General features: G+C 46.0%; 1 protein-coding gene across 2 annotated transcripts; it reads left to right on the top strand.

Annotated features, from left to right (window-relative positions):
• The first annotated feature begins 562 nt into the window (after window positions 1-562).
• On the top strand, window positions 563-18,850 carry CD83 (CD83 molecule). Of its 2 annotated transcripts, none has more exons than XM_081144830.1 (5): window positions 563-691; window positions 782-897; window positions 13,860-14,079; window positions 16,308-16,414; window positions 17,714-18,850. In XM_081144830.1, the coding sequence occupies exons 1-5, from the start codon at window positions 655-657 to the stop codon at window positions 17,837-17,839; spliced, it is 606 nt and encodes a 201-aa protein (XP_081000956.1). In that variant the 5' UTR covers window positions 563-654; the 3' UTR covers window positions 17,840-18,850. The 2 variants fall into 2 exon arrangements, with proteins under 2 accessions (XP_081000956.1, XP_081000955.1); XM_081144829.1 differs by having other exon boundaries at window positions 17,711-18,850.
• The last annotated feature ends 255 nt before the right edge of the window (window positions 18,851-19,105 follow it).

The raw sequence follows: 19,105 nt of genomic DNA, 5'->3' as shown, positions 1-19,105 counted from the left end.
CGTCTTTCCCCAAATTCTCTGTGTGTAATTTTTATTTTAATAGGAGAGAGTCTCTGTTGAAATAATTGAGCAGGCTGAAGGATACCGACCGATAACCTACGCCAGAAGGCGGGGGCCGTTGGGAAGCCCGAGTTTTTGAGTATCACAGAATCTGGGGGCCCGGACCTGGGTTCACCCTGACGTCCCCGCCAGGCTGGGCGACCTCCCCGAATCCGCTCTCACCTCGGCTGGCCTCGCTCCCGCTTGGTTTGCGGGTCGGCGGGCCGCCGTCACGCGTGCGAGCGCGCTGTGCAAAGCCCCGAGCGCTGGGCGCGACGCGGCGATGGCTGTGGCCGCCGCCCCGCGGCAGCTGCGGCGTCTCCGGCCGGGGGGCGCGCGGGGCGGGAGCGCGCGGGCCGCTGGGGGGCCCGGGGGGCGCGCGGGGGCGGGAGCACGCGCGGGCCGCTAGGGCGCCCGGCGGGGCGCGGGGGCGGCTCGGGGGCGGCGCGGGGGCGGCGCGGGGGCGCCCGGGCGGCTGCGGGCTCCGGAAGCGCCAGCCCGCGGCTTCGGCCCTCCCCTGGGGATTCCCCCGGGCCGGCGCGGGGGGAAGTCCCGGCGCGCGGGTACAAGAGCGCGGCGCAGCGCCGGCGCGCCACGAGCCCGCACTCCCCAGCCATGTCGCGCGGCCTCCAGCTCCTGCTCCTGAGCTGCGGTAGGGCCCCAGACCGCCTGTCGCGCCCCGGTTCCCCACGACACCCCGTTTCCCCGCTTGCTCACGCCGCTGTCTCTCTCCCCCTTGCAGCCTGCAGCCTGGCGCCAGCAGCGCGGGAAGTGACCGTGGCTTGTTCGGAGACTGTGGACTTGCCTTGCACCGCCCCCCGGGACCTGCGGGTCCCCTACACCGTCTCCTGGGCCAAGGTAAGCGCCGAGATGCCCGCGGGCCGGGGTGTGGTCGGCTCTGTGGGCCGCCCGGGAACGACTTATGCGGCTGGGGGTCGGGCAAGCCTCCAGACCCTCGCCCCAACTCCGCGCGCGTCCCGGTGGCGGCAGGCTTAGGCTGTGTCCCGAGGACCTCAGTCCTTCCCTGCGCCTAAAAGTGGCCCGAGAAGAATGACCCGCTGACGCTTTGGGAAGGCAGAGGACCTCGCAGCGTTAATCCTGGAGGCCACCTGTGGTTGGGCCGGTAGGCCAGGGAGAAAGCGGCTGGGGCAGATTTGGACGTGGGACAGCAGGATTTCTGATTTTTGGTGTTTTGTGACTGTGATGCCCATCAGTTTGGGGTGGGAGCGATTTTAAAGGAAGAACTGAGAGATGGACGCGGTTTAGGATTGTTTCATAGGTGGTGGTGATCCGTCACTTATCCCCTTTTGGGGATACCCTTGGCCTCGCCCTTACCCCTGAATTCCCCGCCCTCTGGCAGACCTGAGAGGTCCAGCAGGAAGGGCCGCCGTGGAGGTGCCTGAGAGGTGTCCACACCTGTAAGAACAAGCGTCATTGTCCCGACTGTGAGAGGATTGAGTCACATTGAGGTTTTTTTTTAAGGTTTCCTCTCAACGAACATTTTCAGATTCTATGATTGCGCTTCTGGTGGCCTTGCAAAGCCAAGGCACCCCTGTTTGCTGTCACTGGTCCTTTGTTCCCCTCCTTTAATGAGGTTACTGCCTCCAGTTTAAAACAAATGAGTGTGATATCCCAGCCTTATTCTGCAGCTGTCACTCATCTACCCTCTTACTTTGGAGCAAATCTCCGCGCATTTGTCCCTTTCTGCCAAAGCAGGGTTCTTTCTGCCCAGCAAAAAAGATGCTATAAGAACCCGAACATGCATCTGGCCATTTAACAAGGCAGCATAAGACAGTTATCTCGTGTGCGTGTGTATGTGTGTGTGTCGTCTCCTAACCAGATTGTCAGTTCCCTGGAGACAGTGCTGCACAACTGCTTTTGTGTATTCTGAATGGCACCCACTGTTTGCCCTGTTAATTGCGAAGGAAGGTGCTCAGTGAATTCAGGCTGGTGAGTTATGTGCAGAGGAAATGGTGCTGCAGCCTCGGGCACAGAGTTGTGTATGAAAGTAGGTTTGTTATTATTCCTACTTCGTTTCCACCTTTTTCCCAGGGAGTCAGAGAACACATTTCCCAATTGTCCCCCTTGTAGAAACAATACTATTTAGCCCTGGCCCAGTGGCTCAGTTGGTTGGAGTGTCCCATACACCAAAAGGCTGTGGCCTCAATCCCTGGTTAGAGCACATACCTAGGTTTCGGGTTCCAACCCCTGGCAGGGGCTCTTATGGGAGGCAGCCAATTGATGTTTCTCTCTCTCTCCTCCCCCTCCTTTCCCCTCTTTCTAAAATCAATAAAAACATATCCTTGGGTGAGGATTTTAAAAAAGAATACTATTTAAACAAAAATAGTGTTAAACCCATATTATTTGAGTGCTTGCCATCTGCTAAGCTCTGAGGTAACTATTTACATGTATTAGCTATTTCAGTCCTTCCAGTCGATCTTCCAAGAGCTCATTACTATTATCTGTGCCTTAGAGATGAGGAAACTGAGCCCTCGGGAGTGAAATAACCTGCTCATTGTCATATAACTGGCCAAATGGTGAGCTGGGATCTGAATCAAGCCGTCTGACTCCACAGCCTGAGCTCTTAAAGGTCTATCCTGATGTTTGTTTTCTCCTTTAATTACTTAAGGCAGTGATTTCAGCCGGTGTGCCACAAGAATCTTTAAAACATGCAACACCTGACTGTTTAGCCAGGGGCACGGACCTCTTTTCCCTTAGGCTGTCAAAGAAAAAAATGACAGCAGCCAACACAGTAGCCATCTGGTGTGAACGTATCAAAATTATACCTATTTTTTTTTTGTCAGACCGGCAAAAAATATAATGTATTTTGTGGTGTGCCGCAGAATTTAAGTAATTAGTTTATGCATGCCATGGGATGAAAAAGGTTGAAAATCACTGCCTTAAGGTAAAGAAAATGAATGTCCCTGGGCTAGTCAGGTAGGAACTTAGTTTTAAAGAAGGGGGAAAACATGAAACCACTAGTCTTTCTAGAGAGTAATTAAAAAAAAGAAAACAATATTAATATCCCCAGGGGAGTAATGAGAAAGTACTCAAGAAACAAGCAGATGAAATTTCAGACTGGAAAGTTCAAACAGTTGTCAAGCTAAATCTTCTTGCACGAGGTCACTTGGAATGATACAGTAAGCCATAGCAATTAACCTTTGGCTTCTCCTTGGATGTCAGCTGATGATGTAACTCTGTAATGTATGTGCTTGTTTATTGTACGAGGTTCCTGCATGATTTACCCTGAATGCCTCTCAAAACTATGCTAAAAAAAAAAAAAAGACAACAGTCTCTTGGCATTCTCTTTTTTTCTGTTGGCCCATGGAATACAGTCTTTGAAAATTCATACCATAGTTATTTTTTTAAAGAAAGTGAACTGTGATTGAGTAGTGATGGATAAGAGAGCCATGCTATGCCAGTACACTAATCAGATACCTTGAAAATGATATGCATTGTCCAACTTTTTAACAAGTCTCAGCATATTCTGTAGATATTTGTTGTTTTTGCATCGATTGTTCTCATACAACAAAAATGGATAGAGTGTTCTGGAAATAAGGCCAGTGGTGAAATATTGAAATACTTTGTCTTACAGAGAATTAGTGTCTGTCATTCCTTCTGCCCCGCCCCAAGTTTTTTATAAAACATTTCAGCCATGCAGAGAGGTAGCTATAAAGTGTGGAATTTAAACCTGGTGACCGTGGCCAGCTGAGCTCACGTCACCTCCTGCATCATCACTAGGGTGCTTTGTGAAACCTCTTTGCACAATCGCGGGTTGCGGCTCGACAAGTACGTGCAGGTTTTCACTGCCCGCCGCACTGAATCACATTGTTGCAGGTCTTCTACACATCACAATTACAGGTATAATGACTCACAATTCAAAATTCCATTCACCACTCGGTTCTCCAGCACCACGGAGTATCCTGCCACTGTCTAGCCGGCACTGATCACCTGTGATTAACCAAAGGACCTGTGTAAGCCATGTGTTTCTTATCATGTGCCTTTTACAAAAAGACTCAAAGCAGACGGTGTCCAGTCAGTGTTTGTAACATTAGGGTGAGTGGGAGAAGAACAGTGTTCATTTTCTCTATGTCAGGAAGGCACAGTGAGAGGGGCTGGAGGGGGCTTAATATAGGCATGCATGGGGTGGGGGGTGGGGTTCAAAGGTGGAGCCTAGAGTAGGCAGAGATAGCTCAATTCTTGTTAACCCAACTTTACTTTCCTCCTCTCTGGGTGTCCTCTCTGGGGTCCCACAATGGGTCCTCCTGGTATTCCTTCCTATATTGTACTTTTTAAGACAGAGGGAGTGATTGAGAAGACATAGAAAATTGAATACAGTACATCCATTAAATGTAGCTTTTAAAGTTGTGAATAGATTGCGGTTGTTCAGGGAGGTATTTTGAGAAAATTTGCAAATAGACTTGGCTCTAGCCTTTTTCTTCCACTGGCTGTGACCTTGGGCTAGATTCTGCCGAAGAGGGTACATAGCACAGTCCCGTATCTGCCAGGAGTAAGAACAGCCGTTCAAGAGCTACATCGGTGCTTCAGGCTGAGCATCATTGGTTCACCCTCTCTCTAGTGAAGCTGCACTCGCTTTGGAGGGAGAGGATGACACTGGGTGGAGTGTTTGGGGATGGATGATACTTGCTACTAATAATAATGAGTGGTTATTAATCAGGAAGAGGTAGTGCCACCTCTTATGCCAGGAGCCCTGACAAGCTGTGTTGATGCATAACGAAAGAGGGTGTATAGTTCATCTCTGGGTGACACTGCGGGGGTGAGGACAGAGATGTGTCACAAGACCAGGGTCCTTTTTAGATTTCCAAAGGAAGAGAGAAAGGAGAAGTAAGACTATGGTTTCAGAGAATAGATCAGACTTGAGGTTTATAATATTTAGAAGAGTCCTAGCTGTGGGAGATCATGGGAGATAACTTGGGGACCAAGGGGTCTGTGGGAGAGCCGGTTAATGGCTTGCAAGAGGCTACTTCGCCACGCAGGTATTTTTTGTTCTTCATTCATTCTGAAGCTGTCTTCCATGTTACATTGCAATCTCCTATTCAGTGGAGTTATATTTTCTGTCTCCATCATCTTGTGTCGTAATGAGCCACAAAGCAAGGGGGCACAAAGGACTAGAGTGCCTTAGAGGGGCTAGAGTATTGGTGAATGGTCTGGGTGGATGTACTCTCTACAGCCACTGACCCTGATGGAGCCACGAAGGAGCCAATGGATGCCACTCACTGTACTTCCTTAATTTTAGAATGCCATCTGTTGTAAGAGAGACTTAAAAACACGTTTTTAGGGGAAGAAGGAAACATTTGAACATTAAATATAGAAGCACCAAAGCACTGAAAGATGAAAACAATGTATCAGCATCAAAGAAAAATCCTGTCCCCACTGGCACCTATACTACTTGGCCTGGTTGAATCATTTTTACGGGCTTCACTTTAGGCCAAACTATGAAAGACATCAATTTGGTTTTCAGATGTCTGTCATATTTACACTTTCATTATTTAGTTAATATTTCTAAATCCCAAATATGTGCCAAGTTCTGGGCCTGCATTGGTCATCCCAAGATCAACATGAAAGAAACTTCAGGCAGAGGACCATCTTGAGCAAAGGCATGGACATAGGGAGCCACAAACATGGGGGAAGTGACGGGTCACTAGTGATTTAGAGGGGAGAATTGTACAGCAGGGGGCTGGGAACAGATTGTGAAGAACCTTGAATGCCAAACTATAAGGGCTTAAACTTTATCCTTTCGACAGCAAGGAGCTATTTAAAGTTCTTAAGCAGAGAGGATGACATACTGAAAAATGTCATATTTCTTGTGGGGAAGGGCAGAATTTGATTCAGCCTGGAAGATGAATCTCAGAGTGAGGCTTTATTCTTTCACTACATGAAACTTCCATCAGGTTAACTCGGTAAGACTGGAACACATGTATGGGATATATTGTCCCTTCGCTCCTGGTCGCCAGCCTGTCCACATGGTTCTGCGGGAGTGCGGGCAAGGCAGAATGTGGCATCCTGAGACAGGGCAATAGAAGCCTTAGCCAGATGAGAATGGTGGATCGCTGAGGTTTTTGAGCAGTGATGAGACAGAGCAAAGTTCCTCAAACCTTTTAGCTTGGAAGAGGCTAGAGAGGAAGAAGACAGCTGAGAGTTAAATAGAAAAAAATCCCCACACTTGTTTTCTGTGCGTAAAAGGGGGACTCTGAATCACATGAGGACTGGATTCTCTTAGTTCTGTACTTGGCTATGTCACTACACAAAGAAGAGGAAGTTGAAAGAAGGTCTCAGTGACGTAAGGGAAGGTTTTATGTAGGGCAGGGCTAAAAAGAGATTCACTTACCTAAAAAAAGTGTTCCTCCACCTAAAACTGTTTCCATGATCCCTTCCTGGTTACTCCTGCGATGACCCCAAATTTCCTGCCAGCAGTCCTTAGCTCAGACTGTCCCTAGGCCAAAGTACTTCCCTAAAATTATTTTACATCCGTAAGCGTATTTTTGATTTTTGTTTCTGCACTGGGATATTTGGGTAAGATTCCTGTGTGTCATGTAGTGCTGGGATGGATGGAAGAGCCCAGGGCTCATTGGTATCAATTGTTTTTCCTGGAGCAGCAGGTGGTCTCCTGTTTGCTCTCCTACTGGCTCTCTGAGAGGACTGATTCCAGAAGAGCCGGTAGTTGTCTAGGATTATGGGTCCAGCTGGGAAAATTTATGGGAAAATATGGATGTTAGTTGCCAGAAACAATTCAAATGCACCTTGGCCCAGACTCATTGGGTCAGTTCTAGAGAGCAAAGTTTCTGAATGAAATCGGACCCTGGTGTCTCATTCCCTGAGGAGTGGGAGATATTGAGTCAGAGGGCTGCCACAGGATTGGCCTAGAGGCTGGAGCCATGTGGAGATAGCCCCCTATGTGCCACATTCATTTATAGGGCGGTGCCAGCTGTCCCTATCAGTGAGGAGTTTTTCATTTGTGAAGGATTAGAATTTGATCAAAACTACCTTAAAGAAAAGGGAATAGATTGGTTTATAGAATTGAAATTTCAGAAACAATCTAAATATCAAAGTGTCGTTTATACTTCAGTTATAGCTGGTGTTGTGGGTTGGTGTCCCACAAAAAGATATGTTCTAGGTCTTAATCCCTGATATTTGTGAATGTGACCTTATTTGGAAGTAAGGTTTTTTCAGATGTAATCAAGTTAAAGTGACGTCACACTTTGATTAGGCTGGGTCCTAATCCAGTGACTGGTGTCTTTAAAAGAAGAGAAAACAGACACAGACACACAAGGAGAGCACAAGGTAAAGATGAGACAGAGGCTGGAGTGATCTGTCTACAAACCGAGGAATGCCAAGAATTTCCAGCAACACCAGAAACTAAGCGTGAGCCAAGAAACACTCTCTCCTAGAGTCCCCAGATATAGCAGGGCCCTGCCAACACCTTGGTTTTTGACTTTTGGACTCCAGAACTGTGAAAGAATAAATATTTGTTGTTTTAAGTCACTCAGTTTGTGGTACTTGGTTATGGCAGCTTTAGGAAACAAATAACAGCTAGATTTAGAGGCTTATGAATATCCTCAGGGCTTCTTCTCTTTCTGTCTCTCAACTCTTCCTTCCTCATGTGGGTTTCATATCAGCCTCCACATGGCAGTGATATAGTAGCTGATAACTGCAGATTTGTAGGTCCTCCTAGGATCAAGTGCAAAGGAGAAGATTTCACCTTTCTTTTAATATTTCAGCGAATGTCTGATGATACTTAAGTGGCTTTGATTGAGTCTTACGTCCCTCAGAACATGTTTATCTGGTCACAGATATTGGGTTTGAGCTAAGTGTGCCTCCTCAGGAACCGGACATGGTGCCCGATTGGAGGACGTGACCTCAGCTGTAAGGGCACCCTACCAGGTCCAGCAGGACCCACAGATACTTACTGAAGAAGGATGGTGGCATGAACAGTGAATGGTCTAACATTACCTTCAAAGGGCTTTTGGCACCTTATGATGGTGGTTTAGAAAATTCAGAGTGTTGTGGGTATTTTAGAGACATTGTGAGTAGAAAAATAATTTCTTCCTAAAGCAGAGATTAGGACTTTTAGAAAACTTTGCCAAAGAGGAAAGTGGAAGTGTCAACAGTAAGGAATGACTGAATGAAGGAGATGGAGTGGAAAGCTATCAGAGATCATTTCTACCAACATTATCAGTTATAAAGCACTTCTGTGTGCTTGCTGATTTGATTTGTAAAATAACCCTATAAGATAAAGTAAGGTAGTGCCAAATGAGGAAATCACTCACAGGGGAAGTGATTTAGCAACAGTGACCCAGCTGACTGACGGAGAAGCTGGGGCTTGACTTCAGGCCTGTTGATTCCAAGGCCAGTGCCTTTGTAATTTTCTCATTGTATCTAAAATTCGTTTTTTCATTCAGCAACCACTTTTTGAATATTTCCTATGTGCAGGAAAGTTTTTAGAATGCTGAATGAAACCTTGGCTATATGAAGAAAAGAGACTAGAAACATTTTCAGGGCTTTCTGTATGATTGATACTATGCCCTATGTCCACCTCCATCAACCCAGGTATCTTTACATCAACATTGTGAGATATAATTACCACCTAACCCCACATCACATCTCTGTGGAGCAAAGGAAGCCTGAGAGCTGTCCAGCAAGTTGGCCAATAGAAGACCTCGTGGTAGGGCTGGGTCTGGTTCCAGGTCCAAAATCTGTGTTCTTAATTATGCGGCCTCTGCCATAGTTGTGACTCTGTTAACAGCCATAAATTCAACTCTGTTAGATCCAGTAAATTTAAAGTAGAAAATCATTTTCCCAATGAAACTACGCTTAGGAAAAAACGATGTTAATGTGCATACATTCTACCCTCATTATGACATCAGCCTCCAAGCCAAACTATTTTGCACGTTATAAAGAGCTGTTTTTATGATGAATGGTGATTATATTGGCACTTTAATTGAGTCAGAAACCAAGGTACATGAATGTTAGTGCATGAGAAATGCAATAAAAAAAAGCTGTTCAATGTGATTGGAATATATCAGATTAATTTAATACCACTTTTAAAGACTTCAGGTCCATACCTTTAAATATATTTAATCAAAATTGTTGAATTAAATATTTACATGTATATGTATATACATACATACACACACACACACACACACACACACACACACACTGCCCCTTAAAAAATCTCTTCCTTTTCTTATAGTTAGTTTCCTATCACATTCTTAATGGATCTTATGTATAGTAAATTTGGATTTCAGGTCTGTGATCAAAATTCTTTCTTTGTCATAGGAATGGAAGTGTAGCCCTCATATTCAAGTTAAGTAATCCAGAAGGTTAGCATATATTTGGACAAAATGGTGTAAACTTAAAAAAACATTTTATACAATAAAGCTTTGTTTTTTTTGTTTTGTTTTTTTTACTAAATATTGGTTCATTTTCAGCCATATTTAACTATTTATTTGATTTCTTTTATTCTAGTTTAAATTTGTCTATGATTTTTTTTTTTTAAAAGCTTAATTTACATGTCCTTAAAATTAGTACTTGTATTTGATTTAGTATTCCGCAAATTAAAGAAATTTAGTTTTAATTTTAATATAGGGCTCATGGTTTCCTTATGGTCAAATTGCAGTGTTAGAGGAAGAATATGGTATTTAAATAATTGAGTCAAACTGGAGGCCTTGAGACAAGTCCAAGGTCCGTGGGCTTTCTGAAAACGAGATGTCCCTTAGTTGGCCCCGACTGGTCAGCATGAGAGTTAGTGCCGCGAGCGGGGTCAGTGAAACATAGCTGGGCTGAGTGTTGGAGGCGTTCACTTGGCCGATCGTGGCGCGGCCTGGCACGCCGTGACTAGCGTGGCAAAGCGGGCGTTAGCTCATTCCCGTCAGCTACTCTCGGCCGCGAGTGCACCGAGGGCTCCTTTCGGCATAAACTCCTATTTCCTCTAATGCTTCTGCAGACAGGCAGTGAAGCCCTTTTAGATTCGGAGTGTTTAAAGAGCCGTTCTTGCCAGTGGTTGATTTGGAGCCAGCTTAAATGTTTATAAGAATTCATAAAACAAAGCAAAGTTGAGGATGGGCCTTTGGCTGTTACCCTGTCATCCTCCCGCTGAAATTCTCCTCCAGGTCTTAGACACCACTGCCCCCGCCACAGGGACCGCACCGCAGTGTGACAGTGTGACAGCTGCTCCGCACAGGGCCGAATGCAAGGATTTGAACTTTTACATCCAGAGCCTCTCGGTGCTGCTAGCGCCCCGCTCCCGCTTTCAACATGCGGTGTTAACATAAACACTACCACTGTGTTTGCGGCTGTGGGCAAGTCCCACGTTCCCCAGATGGCGTCACATGAGAAGGTGTCGACACAAGACACGTCCAAACCTATAGAGAATTTTTATGAGTTTATTTGAGCCAAACTGATGACAATTGCCTGGAAGCAAAATCTCAACGGGTTGAAAAAATGCTCTGGAGAATGGCACTTTTGCAGCTTATTTTATACATTAGAATCAAAGGAGGGGACGTAAGGAGGGTTACATGAAATTCGTTGATGGTAGATTAAGGGGGCGGGAGAAAGCAAAGCGGGGTGGAGGGTGGGGGGTACTGGTGAGGTGAGGTGGGGGGTGGAATCTCTGGGATTGGCTAAAAAGGCAAAATTTAGAAACACATACTACTTTTTCATTGTTGAGTACAGGACAGTTAGTAATTAACATTTACAGCACACAGAGATGGTATGTGGGGACCAAGATAACAATGAGGGGTTCTGTGGTCTCCTGCTGTGGTGGGAGATTGTGCCCTGAGGGATCTGGAAAAGGAGATTAATCTGACATTTCAAAGGTATGCTATCTTTAAGATGCAAAAAGATAATAGGCAGGCTCAGTGAAGGTAAAGGTTGGCTTTGGTGAAGGAAGCTACAGGCCTAGGACTTGACTACCTGCTGTGACCAGCTCTTAGGCAGGAATCTTCATGTTCAGACCATCCTATGTGGCTACTTTTATTCTCTGAGACTGTAAGGCCGCGACACAGGTTTTCCCCTCCGAGCTTGTCAAGTTTAGCATGTGGCCCCTTTTCATCCACAAAGGCGTATCTTAGAATAACAAAAAGAAAGGGAATAGGCATTGTCTAGACCCGCAGTTTGATGCCAGAGGAGGGTTATGAAATTGAATTTACAGGTTCCTTTTGTTGGATCGAGTTATCAGGCAGAGAGAGCTGTTTGTTACTGTGGCAAGGGTTCCCAGGTGAAGCCAGCAGTTTTCCTTGTTCTGTGGGTCTTTCAGGAAGACTCAGGAAGGGGCATTTGGAAGATGGCCCCATGAGAGTTGAGATACTTTGTCATGATCCCATAGATGGCTGTGGTGGCTCAGGACATCAAAATGCTGCAGGTCGCCTTGGGGTTCCTCTGTTCTGCTTTTCCCTATTTCTTCTTTCTGTCCTTCTCATGATCTCACCCTGCCTTTGTTTTGCTATTTGGAAATAACTAGAGGCCCATGGAAATCTGACCATCCAATAAATTACTTATTGTTGTTACTGCTGATGTTCGAGATGAATTCTCTTCTGCATGCAGGCAGAAGGCCACTGCCGGCCAGTTCTGATCAGCTGGGCATACTTATTCGGAGGTTCCCAGCAGCCAGCATGGTGATGTAAATAACTGCAACAGTTTGTTTCCACCAACTCCAGAGGGTTGGAAGTTTTGATCTTGACTTTCAGGTGGGCCTTTCTGAGCTGAGGGAGGGGGTCACTGGATGGGAGAGGAGGGCCCCAGGAGAAAACCAGAGGCAGATAACCTCAAAATGATTGTTCCAGCGAGTTTCCATCTCTCCAGATGCAGAGATTTCTAGCAAAACAAGAGTTCCAGTGAAATCTGTTAGAAAGAAATCTGAGTTGAACGCATTTGGAGGTTAAGTTTGAAAAGATACCACAGTGGAGATTGCAGAGATAGGCTGACTTGATTAGTTCAAACTGGAGGTGGGAGTGGGGAGTCTCGGAACAGGTGGCCTGTGGATGGTGCTGGGCACCTGGCCCATCTGAAGCTCTGGTGGGAGGGGGCACCTCTGCAGGCCCCACGGCGGGACAGGTGTGGGCACATGATGAGGCCTTAGCTTGTGGTTTTATTAGCCCTGAAAGGGGAAGAATTGGCCTATATTATATGGTTCTAGAATCTGTTGGACACCTTATTTTTTTCTAAGGTCCCTTGGCCACGCCTCTTTTTTTTCTTTGTTTCATTTTTGAACACTTAAAGGCCCCAGTCTGTAGATCCTTGATTATTTAGGAAGAAACCTTTCAACACAAGAAGGACTGTCAAGAAACGGGATTTACGTTCATAGACTCGGCCTGAGAAAAGCCGTTAGTCTTAGCAGCCCCGCGCTAGCAGTGAATGGAGCAGGGCTCCTTGCAGGAGCCATAAATCTGCCACCAGATGTCTCTGCAGCCCACTCCATGGGAATGCTAACTACACCCAAAGGCTGTGGAAGTGGGACCGGAGCTTTCTGATGACTTCGTAGCGTGTTCCCTAACTTAATAAATTAAACAGAAACCAACCACTGAAGGGGTGTGTGTGTGTGTGTGTGTGTGTGTGTGTGTGTGTTTTCTCTGATCCCTTGTTTTTTTTCCATGAATAGATTCCCTTTTGAGAAGGAGAGGAGTTGTAGGTGCCCCTAGAATGGGGGATGAACATTGGCAGGTGTGGGCAGAGACAGTGGCAGTGAAGCCTGCTCACATTGTATTTTACCCTCAGGTGGCTCTTTGGTGCTGTCACAATGCTAGGGACAGATAGAAAATGCCACTGAGTTCCAGGCTCCTGCTGGTCCCAGCCACTCAGCATAGGGCGAGGGCTGCCCAGGCTCAGAACACAGCGATTCACCTTACTGCTTGTTTAAGTCTATTTTAGAAGCTTTAAAACATTTCACTGGAGGATGGATGGGCAAGTTAATTAGACAAATGAAAGGTATATCTGGGGGGAAAGAGAATTGATGGTGAATGTGGCACGTGCCTAATCTCTGAAGTAGGAGATGATAAAGAGATCCCAGCAATTAATCACATAGATAGTTCAGGGAAAGAAAATCAGCCAGATTAGTTCGGCGAAATTTGGCATCTCCGCCCTATCAGGCTGGCTTGTCCAGTGATTTAAGCTGTCGCTGTCCTTTCATGTGTGTCTTGATATGACCAAGTGATCTGACACAGAATCTCCGTATGGCACTCCTGTCACCTGTCTTCCTACTTCAGTGGAGAGCAAATGTGGTACCTCCTGCGACGTCACAGATGACCACACAGATTCGCAGCCTTTGGAAAGCAAGGTGGCCGTTTATGGGAGGCATTACTCATCTGCATCTCTGTGCTTTTTGTTGAGTTAGTTGTCTGGCAGTGATCTTAACAGATTTAGGAACATTTCCAAATAAAAGTCTGGGATACAAAAATAAGAATCAGTCAGTGGGTGAGTTGGTGTCTGAAGAGCACAGGAGGACATTTAATAGAAAACAACCAGCAACAAAATTTGATTCAGAGTGATTTACCCACTTCATCAGATCATCTTCGTCAACACATCATTAGCATCAACAGCAACACTCTTTCATGTAGGGTAGATGGGATAGGAAGGATCATAAAATGCAGTTCTGATCTAATTCCAAAAGAAACAGAGCTTTAAAGAATTGTCATAGATTCTCTCCTCTTCCCCTGAAGGTCACACACCCACACAGCATCTTGTTTTAAAAAAATGTGAGGGCGTGGATTTCATGAAAACGAGAGGTAGCACCCTGGTGCGGAGGCTCAGTGCCTGCAGGTCTGTGAGTAGAGCATGCTTCAATAGGATTCTTTTTTTAACAGCTTACAGAGAACGGTGAGGAGAAGATAGAAGTGCTCCAGGAAGCTCTGCAGAACTATCACCAGATGGAGCAGAAGGCCCCTCTAGAGCCCCCCAGTGAAGGGCTGTATTCCTTGAAGATCCGAAACACTACCAGCTGCAGCTCGGGCACATACAAATGCACCCTGGAGGGGCCTGGAGGGCAGAGAAACCAAAGCGGCATAGTGATCCTGAGAGTGACAGGTGAGGGGTCTGCTGCACTTGCTTTCTTCTTGCAAAATGCCCACATGCTTTCTGTAGGTCCTAAAGTTGACCGTCTCCCCTGGAGCGTGAGTCAGAAGCTCGGGATCACATCTGTCCCAGAAAGCTAAATCCTGCAAGAATGCTGTAACTTGTTCTTTTCTCTGTAAATAAGGACAGATGCACCCAGCCTGCCTGGGGGAGGTGCCAACTGCAGTCCAACGACCAGTCTGGCTGTTGTTTAGTCCTGAAAGAGGCCTTCGTAGCAAAGAGGAAGTGTCTAAGTCTAATTTTTGGGAGACAGAGAAATTGTGTGGTCCCCGAACACCAGATAACTATAATTTTCTGCTCATTTGGGGTCTTGTAACCTGGCCTAAGGTAGTTACTTCCTGTTGCACCTTTTTAACATGAGACGGGCACTTCCCTCACATTAGGGAGGTTGACATTCCCAATAACTCAACCCAGGCCAAAGGAAAAGAGTCCAGCAAGGCAGTAACGTTCCTGTGACAGGTACACATTTTTGCTCCAAGAATTGAGTGTCAAGACAAGGATTATATCCTTGGATTTTTTGTTAACTTTTTTATGTAGCTTAAAATATATCTTCCATTTGACTTTTCCCTAATTCTTGTTAGTGGCTCAGGCTTGAAATGACAAATACGTTGTTGTCAGAGTCCCTGATTTTTTACAATAACTACTTTTTCCTGTCATGTATTTGACTCAAGAAAATATTCTGATAATCCCAAGAACACAATCACTGTTTATTGGTCAGTGTTTAGACTTGGTTCACTGTGACACACACACACACACACACACACACACACACACACCCCTACCTTATAATCCTTCTCAGTCTCTAGCCCTTTACCCTGCTTTGTTCATCTTTGTAGAACTTACTACACCTGACACGCCACAGTCTCTGCTTTATTTTCTGCTTTTCTGGCACATAGTAGGCTCTCAATGAATATTATTCACTTGAATTAGAAGTGAGAGCAACCTGGCAGGGAAGAGCAGAGATGAAATGAAAGAAAAAGCTGATTTTCTTTTCTTTCCTCTTGAAAAGCCTTAAAGTTGCCCAGAAGTTACATGGTCAGACTCTAGAGTCACTTAGACCTGGTTCAGATATTAGTTATACTGTTTGTTAGCATGTGGTCTTGGACAAATCTCTAATCAACTCTAGGCCTTAGTTCTCTCGTCTCTAAAATGGGGGTAATAATTTCTACAACATAGGCTTGTTGTAAAGGTTAAATGAGACATTGCACTAAAATGCCTAGTACAGTGCCTGAGGTAGACCGAGTGCCCAATAAATATTAGGAAGCATTAGGACAATGGCTGTCTACCTTGAGTCACAGATTCCTGTGAGAGTTCATCCCTCGACTACTGCACTAACTTTTAAATCCAGTTTCGGGGCTCGACAGTTTTCTTGCAGCCCATCTGTGGTCCCTGGGAAGAGCCCCCACTCCACTTACTTCTGCCTGGCCTTCAGGCAGACCCAGTTAGCAACCTTGCTTTCCAAACAAAGAGCACATTGGATGCCATGCTGAGTGGGGAGAGACTGTCTCCGCCATGTCCCCTCCTGGGCTGAACGCCTTACTCGCGCTCCCAGAGTGCTGCAGCTGCAGCCTGTAAGGACCCCTTGGGGAGCTGTTCTGTGGGCCACCCTTGCTGTCAGCCTTGGTGGAAGAGCTTTAACAACTTTCCAAGAGTGTATCTACTTATTCAACAATAGCTGGGGAGTTTGCTACCTCATTTCGTAGTCCTGCAATCCTCCTGATGCCAGGACACTAGCGTCCTACACAACACGATGAAGATAGTGTATGTTCGGGTCAACAAATGGGGGTTCCGCTGGTATAAAGGTGAATTAAAAGCCAGGAACCCTGGATATTTGAAATGGAGGCAGATGGGCAGCAAGATAAGTCTGGACCAGACTCTTGACTCTGTCACCTGCCTTAGTCCCTCAGCCTCTCTGAGCCTCGACTCCTTTATCTGTAAAATGGGATAGTCAGACTGGTCTCAGATGACTCAGTGAGATGCTGTGTGTCAGTCCCGTTGCACACCGCTGGGTACGGAGTGAGGGTGAGCGCTGGCTGCCGCCACCGTCCCTGGTTGTCGTTACTGTGAGGACAGGAATGGGATACAATGCTTAAAAAGCAGGAACAAAGCATCTTAGTTTTTTATTATGGTAGAAAAAGTCCTGTTAAACGGCTTCATATTTCACTTACGTGTTTTTTAAGGATGCCATAAGGACCACAAAGAAGTGACTTTTAAGAAATACAGAGCTGAGATTGTACTGCTGTTGGCTTTGGTGGTTTTCTACTTAGCACTCATCATTTTCACTTGTGTAAGTATCTTCTTAAGACATCTCTTATTAAAAGATCAGCTGGGCACCAGTCCGAATGGTTTGCAGATAGTGTGAGTGAGTCATTTAATAACAGAGAGAGATGGACTTACTGAGAATCTTTACAGCAAGCTCCCAGCTTGTTTTTTGTCCTGTGGCTCTGCACAGAGCCCTGAGACGAGACATGAGGTAGGATATGTGAAGGATATTTGAGAAATGCCAAAGGATCCTACTAAAGTGCCAGAAGGCCTTGTAGTTACAGTGGTAGGAAGTACCGCACCGACCATTCCCCAGCTGGGACAGAGACAGTGTTCTTCTTGTAGGCAAGTGAGCAGCACAGCCACCCAGGAAAAGATCCATGTCCTTCACCTGCCCTTGAACTATTTTCTCTTAGGGCTTCTTTCCTTATATTTTGTTACTTCCACTCACTTTTTGAGAATTAACCCTGAGAAGCAGGAGCAGTGGGGTGCACAGAGAGTGTTCTGTGGCAGAAGGTGGCCGGCTAGTGCTTAGGCATCCTTGACATGCCTTTGAGCTATTGGCAGTAAGCTCCAGCTTGAAGACTCTGAGCCTCCTTCTGCATAGCTGCTCCCTTGGGTTGACCGAGGTTGGGGAGCGGCCAGCTCTGGGCCTGACCCACAAGGAAGTGATCTTTCCCGTATGTCTCGATACCATCAAGAAGTGTTGGCTACTTAGGGACAGGACAGATCTCACCCAGGAGCTACACCAAGGCTCTTTTTTGTCACTGATTGAGTCCCTTTATCCACTTACTTGCCTCTCTGGCCATGTACTCATCTCTCTGGGTGTTATTTTAGACATTAATCAGCTAAAAGACTCCAGTGAGCACCTACTGTGTACATGGCACTAAGCTCGGCACTGTAGGAGATATAGAGGTGTGACACATAGTTCTTATTCTCGAGGAGCTTGTAATTTAGTCCTTAAAGTTATTGGCACATAAGATCATTAAAATTACTGGGCAGTAAGTTTAAAAAGTGAGTGACTTTAGTTTCTTGTTGCAAATGCTTGTTTCTGTGGGCACTGATTTTTCCATGCAGATAACAGTAGGGGCCTGAAATGACCCCAGTCTGTAACCAGTGCATCTCCTGGTCAGAGTTTAGAGACAGTAGTGAAATAGTGCAAGCCCAGTGTAGGGTGAGTGAGGGAGGAGCTGGTAAAACGAGGGCTTCCACAATGGGCTCTCCAAGCAGCCCTTAGTGAATGGACTTTAAATTGAGGTGACAACTGATACATTTCTCCCATTGTTCACTTCTCACTTATCTCTTTTATTTTATTTTTCAGAAGTTTGCCAAACAACAGAGTATTTTTCCAGAGTTTTCTAAGCCTGGCATGGAACGAGCTTTTCTCCCAGTTACCTTCCAAAACAAGCCTGTGGAGCTGGTGACTGTTCCTAAGACAGAATTGGTATGAGCAGCATTTCTGCAGGTCGTTTCTCCTAAAGCCAAAGGCTCCGTGGTGTGCCCAGGTGTCACACAGGACAAAGAAGAATGCACCCCACACCAAAGGTGGCAGCCTTCCTGGGAAGTCCTTCACCTGACTGAGCCCTCCGAAAGGGGGTCCTGCCGCACTTCCCGTGAACAGGATTTTGAAAACCATCTCATGACCTCATAGCTTGGGCCGCCTGAAGGGTGCACTCTAGTGCTACTACTTCATAGCTACTGTCTCAGTGCTCTATTCAGCTATCTGGTCAACCTCCTCGAAATTTCTTCAGTCACATAAAAGCTACGATGAGAGGCAGTTGGAAAAGGGTCTTGGGAAATATGACTCCCCAGAGCTGGCCCTGTGACAGACTCTTGAGGACAGCTGCACATCTGGGAAACATCTCTTTGAATTTGCTGTGTTTTTTTGTGCTGGCCCAGATGTTTTATATCTGGGAGAAATGGACAGGCCACATTGTGAGACAGTGGGGAATATTTAGCAAATAATTTCCTGGTGTGAAGGCCCTGCTACTACTAAGGGGTATTATGTGTACATAGAAATATCAGGTCAATGAGCTAGTCCCCAACAGGGCCTTTTATCTTGGAAAGACATCTATAAAGAAGCAATCAAGAAGAATGCCACCTTTATTTTTGTATCTCTATATATGCTTGTCAAAGAAGGACTTGTGTTTTCTCTCCTTTTGCAATCTATATCTACAGTGAGATATCATTGCTAACTGACAAGCAGCCTGAGCTGTGGGGAGCAAGAAGACGTCAGAGGGGGTGACAATGGGCCAGAGACCTGTTTAGTGACCCGGTGGAAATGCTGGACCAATCATCTAGTCTGGGTTCCAGCCCCAGTTGTCCCACTACCTGTATGATCTTGGGCAAGATCCTGTGGTTTCTACTGTCTCAGTTGTAAGCCAAATATTGCTGTATGAGTTGATTGAAATAATGTATGTGAAAATGCTCTAAAAAGTATAAAGCACTATATAATTTTGAAGCCCCACTGAGTCATTATCCTTATATTTCAGTGTGTTCTGGGCAGGGGAGGATGACTTTCACTTTTTATGTTTTGCATTCTTCAAACAAAAAAAATCTACAAAGGAGACTTTCCTGTAATCTTCTGTACAAGCTCCTTTGGGGAACTGAGGCTGGTTCAGGGGTCTGTTCCTGAAGCATCAGCCAGAAGTCCTCCAGGAGCCGCTGAGACGTGGGGAGAAGGGAATTCACAAATGTTACAATATTTCAGCAATTG

This window comes from Miniopterus schreibersii, assembly GCF_964146895.1.
Source record: "Miniopterus schreibersii genome assembly, chromosome: 8".
Taxonomy (NCBI): domain Eukaryota; kingdom Metazoa; phylum Chordata; class Mammalia; order Chiroptera; family Miniopteridae; genus Miniopterus; species Miniopterus schreibersii.
This window is presented reverse-complemented; position numbering and strand designations above follow the sequence as displayed.